This window comes from Elaeis guineensis, chromosome 15, assembly GCF_000442705.2.
Source record: "Elaeis guineensis isolate ETL-2024a chromosome 15, EG11, whole genome shotgun sequence".
Taxonomy (NCBI): Eukaryota; Viridiplantae; Streptophyta; class Magnoliopsida; order Arecales; family Arecaceae; genus Elaeis; species Elaeis guineensis.
The window spans coordinates 55253122-55257668 of NC_026007.2; the positions used below are offsets into that span (position 1 = coordinate 55253122).

Below are 4547 nucleotides of genomic sequence, written 5' to 3' on the forward strand. Positions count from 1 at the left end.
TGTTCAGTGCCTTCCATGCAGCTTGTAATTCTGCTTTCGGGACAAAGGATGCTAGAGATTGGATTGATGCCACAAATAAAACAATTCTATAATGATCTCTGATTAAGAAGCCAAATCGAACTCTTCCCTTCGACCACGATGTGTCAAAGTTAACCTTGACTTGATTACAGAATGGGGGTGCCTAATAAAGCAATCGAGAGGAGGATTATTGTGGACTCACCGAGTCGCCAGTAACCTAGTTCTATGGATCTTCCATCAAACCCGTTAAAGAAGAAGCCGGACCATAGTTTTGGATATACCAAAGAGCAGAGAAATTGATGGAGCTACTCTCATATTGTTATTTTCGAAGATAAAAACATTTCTAGCCTGCCAAATACATCATGAAGTATAATAAACGAGGGCCTTCTCGGTGTCGCTGACCTCTATCTTAGTAGAATTAATTTGAAGTGAATCCAGGTGACCATTCCTCAAAACATGCCAAACAGCATAACCCCTGGGACATGAGAATATATATGTCGCACTCCAAATTCTCAATGCTACTAGAACAAAGTTGGCACAGATCTTGTTGGTCTTGAAAGAGATGTCTAGAATACAAGCAAGCTTTGCACCATAATTTACCCCAGCACACATTCCACCAGAACACCTTGACTCAGGGTGAGATCTTAGGTTTCCAAAATTTGACCCAGCACACATTCCACCAGAACACCTTGACTCAGGGTGAGATCTTGAGTTTCCAAATTCATCGGAAGTTTGGATGCATGCGCTCATTTTGAATGTCTATACCACACAAGACGATCATTGCATTCATTCTTGGGGATGGCAACAGATAAGATTTGAGAGGCCATGTCATTGGAGAACATGCAATGCACCAAGTTCCGGTTGTGCCTTCATTAGTAACCAGATGTGAGACTCCCTAGTCATTTGGGAAGATTGATGGGAATAGCACTCAGATTTATAAGAATCTCACTAATCCAAAGATCCTGAAGAAGACGAATCTTACTTCCATCATCAATGTGCCACTTGAATGCATCGTACACCCATATTCCTGAAGATGCAATAGAGCACCACAAAGAAGAAATATCTTTACCAATTATATAAGCATCCCAGTCATTAAATTTAAGCTTTGCAGCCACCAGCTTGGCCTACAACCATCTCCCTATCTTCCCCATTGCAAAACCCAGCTTTATGTCAACTGTCTCTATAATTCATTATATATTTTAGAATCACATATATATTATGATGCCTGCTTTGTACAGCATGCAAAGTGTTTTTTTTTCTTAAGAGGTCACTGGTCGATGTAACAAAAGAGAAAAGCCATGTAGGGTAGACAGTAGCTCAAAATATCTTCCTTGTCGAGCCAGACAAAATTCTCTCCCCACAAAGCCCAGCTCTTAGAGCATTCCGAAGCCCTCCTCTCATTCGCTGCCAAGATCTTGAATGACCATCCAAAGGTGTATTCGCGCGAAGGAAGGTGAATCGCGCGAAAGATTCCGTCCCCCGCCGGCGGGGAGGGGAGGAAGCATCATATCTCCCTGGGGTCCACGAATATGGACGTCCCCGGCGGCGACTTGGTCCAGTCCCCCACCGCCCCGCCGTAGCCGTAGCCCTCCGCCAGCCGCTTCACGCACCACAGGTCCTCCGCGCACGACAGCCTCCTCCAGTGCGGGATCCCCTGCCGCAGCGGCTCGCACGCCGCCACCTCGGCCGCCACCACCCGGCACCCTCCCGGCGCCCCCCTCCCCATGTTGTGCGCGTGCCGGCACAGCGCTCCCACCATCCCCGCCGCCGCCGGCCCCTCCCCCCCTATCCCATACAGAAACAGCGCCCCGAACGGCCGGAAAATGTCCGGCACCGACGGGATCCGCAGCCACGGCAGCGCCCGGTCCGCCGCCCGCGTCGCCCACGCCAGTCCCCGCCTCACCCTCGACGCCCCCCGCACCTCCAGCCGGAACACCCCCCCGCAGTTCCACACGCTCACCACCGCCCACGACTCCGGCGGCGCCGCCAGGAACTCCTCTGCCCCCGGCCATTCCCATCCTCCCCGTCCGCCGCCGCCGGCCGCAGGCACCGCCAGGAAGGTGCCGAGGGAGAGGGGATTGGAGAGGACGGCGTCGATGTCTCGGGGGAAGAACTCCGTGGTGGAGAAGCGGCGGCGGTAGAGGGTCTCGGCGTCGGCCGGAGGTAGGCGGATGATGCGGACGCTTCCGGGAATGGGGAGGCGGTGGGCGAACACCGGGTGGACCAGAATCGCCGGTGTCCGGAACTTGGAGTACCCGCACCGGCCGGTGAACAGCCGAATCGATGCTTCATTGTCCTTCTCCGTCGCCATGTATGCGTATTCCGCCCCTTGCGCTTTGAACCACCCCTCCAGCCTCCTCACCAGCTTCCCCCCAATTCCCATCCTCCTATATTTATATATTTTTTTAAAAAAATTAACCAAACATACTTAGTAAACCATTAATATTTAATATTTAATAATCAGCATTTACACGCACATAAAGAAACAATAATGATGGTGGACTACCGGTGGAAGGGGGAGACGCGGAGCCCGAGGATGTAGGCGACTTTACTGTAGATAGGGATGGGGGGCGGGTTCTGGTGCTTCGCAGCGGCGTTACGTGGAATGGTCTTTCCGCAGGTGACTGTCTTCACGCTGCCGCGAATTAACCCCACGATCTCTTTCACCGGCCCACTTTTTTCCGCCACCTTAAAATTTTCAATTAAATTAAATTTCATGATTAAATGATATTAAAATTACAAATATTTATTCGAATAATATATTAGCAGAAAGAAGAGAGAAAAATAGTAGTAGTACTAATAATAATAATAATAATAATAACGATAATGATACCAGCATAAGGAAGGCAGGGGAGTGGCGGACGCGGGAGACGGGGTCGCCGAGGTGGTCGGTGAAGAGACTCATCTCACCGCTGGGCCCTACCTCGCACATCCGCTCCATGGCCTCCACCCTCAGGCGGTCCCTCTCCTCCTCATACTCTCTCACCACAAATCCCTCTTCCCCCATCTCTCTTCCGGTCTCTGCCAATAAACTTGTTGGTGTTGGTATTATAAGCAAGCAATGGTATAGATGGGAGGGAAAGGAGAGAGGACTTGGACCACTCTTTCTCGTGGAAGTTGGAAAGAAGGGGAGGAGAAGCAAGTGGCTTTATATCAATTTGTTGAATCACGGGTACAGCAAGAAGGGAACGAGGAGGAGGAGAAGAGTTCCACTCCTTTTGGGCTTTTAGTGTGATGATCGGGCTTTTAGTGTGATGGGGTTGCAATGGCATATATACAAGTTTGTACAGGGTGATGGGGTTGGGACGAGGGGCCTTCTTCTCTCTCTCTCTCTCTCTAATTTTATTAATTTCCCCTGCCTAGAATCTTCTCTTCTCTCTCTTACGCAAGTTCTAAGTACGCATTTATTTTAATTGGAAGAAAGAGTAAGGGCCGTGGAAATAACGGCGACCGGAAAGCGGAGGGTAGAAGGGATGGAGAGAAGTGGCGGCTGCGGCTGCGGCTGCGCGAAGACCTCGTGCGCGCGCGCGCGCTCAGTCGTGTTTTTTTTTTTTTTTTCTTTTTCGGTACATCGCTGGTATTTTTTCATTTATAGTCATTTATTTCCACGAAGTTGAAGGTGTATCATGCAATTATGGTTAGGATAACGATAGATGGTATTGATGATCCAAATGGAATCATCATAGTGATTTTAGGTCACCTATAATCTAATTTAATCTCAAATGATCTAAGAACATGATATTTAACATGTTATAATTCAATAATTAAAGATGTACGAGTATCCAAAAATGGTGTGTTGGATATTTCATGAGAATACAATATCATCGATCATATAATATTAAAAATATAAAATTATATTTAATATATTTTATAAAAATATATTTATTAATTTTATAAATTTTTAATCTTATAAAAATATATAATTTTTTTAGAGTTTGCTACAGTACTATCAAAGATATTTCAATTTTTTTATTATTTATTCATTTTTGATCATCGGATTAAATATAGACCATTCGGATTTCAACTTGTTGAAGTCTTAATGTGCATGGCTGGTACAATAAATATGTCAAAAATTAAAGTTATTTTATATCATAATTAAATTAATTTTTTTTCTTTTGAAAAAAAACATTCTCTGCTTCCAATGGTGGCATAAAGAAGCTATGGGTGCCAGAAGGGATTTGCAGAGCGGAGGAAGCACGGGCCGTGCCGAGGGGTGGGGCATAGAGCGGTGGAGGTGTGGGCCGTCTAGGGAGCAGAGTAGTCGTGGGCACTGGCTATCGGGTGAGGGGGAGTGAACAGTAGCTACGAGCTCTGGGGGGATAAGGTGTAGAGCGGAGGAGGTGCGAACCTCCAGAGGGTAGCAGCATGGAGCAGTCGTGGGCATCGAGCGCCGTAGGTCACCCAGGGGGTGGGGGATGCAGAGCAGTTGGAGGCATCGACCATCGAGGGGGTGGGGCATGAAGAGCAGCCACAAGTGTTGGGGGGGGCGGAGCACAGGCCATTGGGAGGGGTGAGTGGCATAGAGTAGC

At 47.9% G+C, this 4547-nt stretch overlaps 1 protein-coding gene across 1 annotated transcript; it reads right to left on the reverse strand.

The window, feature by feature from the left end:
- Positions 1 to 477: 477 nt before the first annotated feature.
- LOC105058055 (probable N-acetyltransferase HLS1) lies at positions 478 to 3346 on the reverse strand. The gene is made up of 3 exons (XM_010940833.4): positions 2852 to 3346; positions 2525 to 2706; positions 478 to 2405 (listed from the first exon to the last, which is right to left on the reverse strand). Exons 1-3 carry the CDS (start codon positions 3023 to 3025, stop codon positions 1523 to 1525), a joined length of 1239 nt encoding a protein of 412 aa, XP_010939135.1. The 5' UTR covers positions 3026 to 3346; the 3' UTR covers positions 478 to 1522.
- Positions 3347 to 4547: the final 1201 nt, after the last annotated feature.

Coding starts and splice junctions, on each gene's coding strand:
- LOC105058055 (XM_010940833.4), bottom strand. CDS start 3,025: ATGGGGGAAGAGGGATTTGTGGTGAGAGAGTATGAGGAGGAGAGGGAC. Junction 2,707..2,851: donor CCCCTGCCTTCCTTATGCTG/GTATCATTATCG, acceptor GAAAATTTTAAG/GTGGCGGAAAAAAGTGGGCC. Junction 2,406..2,524: donor CGCGTCTCCCCCTTCCACCG/GTAGTCCACCAT, acceptor ATATAAATATAG/GAGGATGGGAATTGGGGGGA.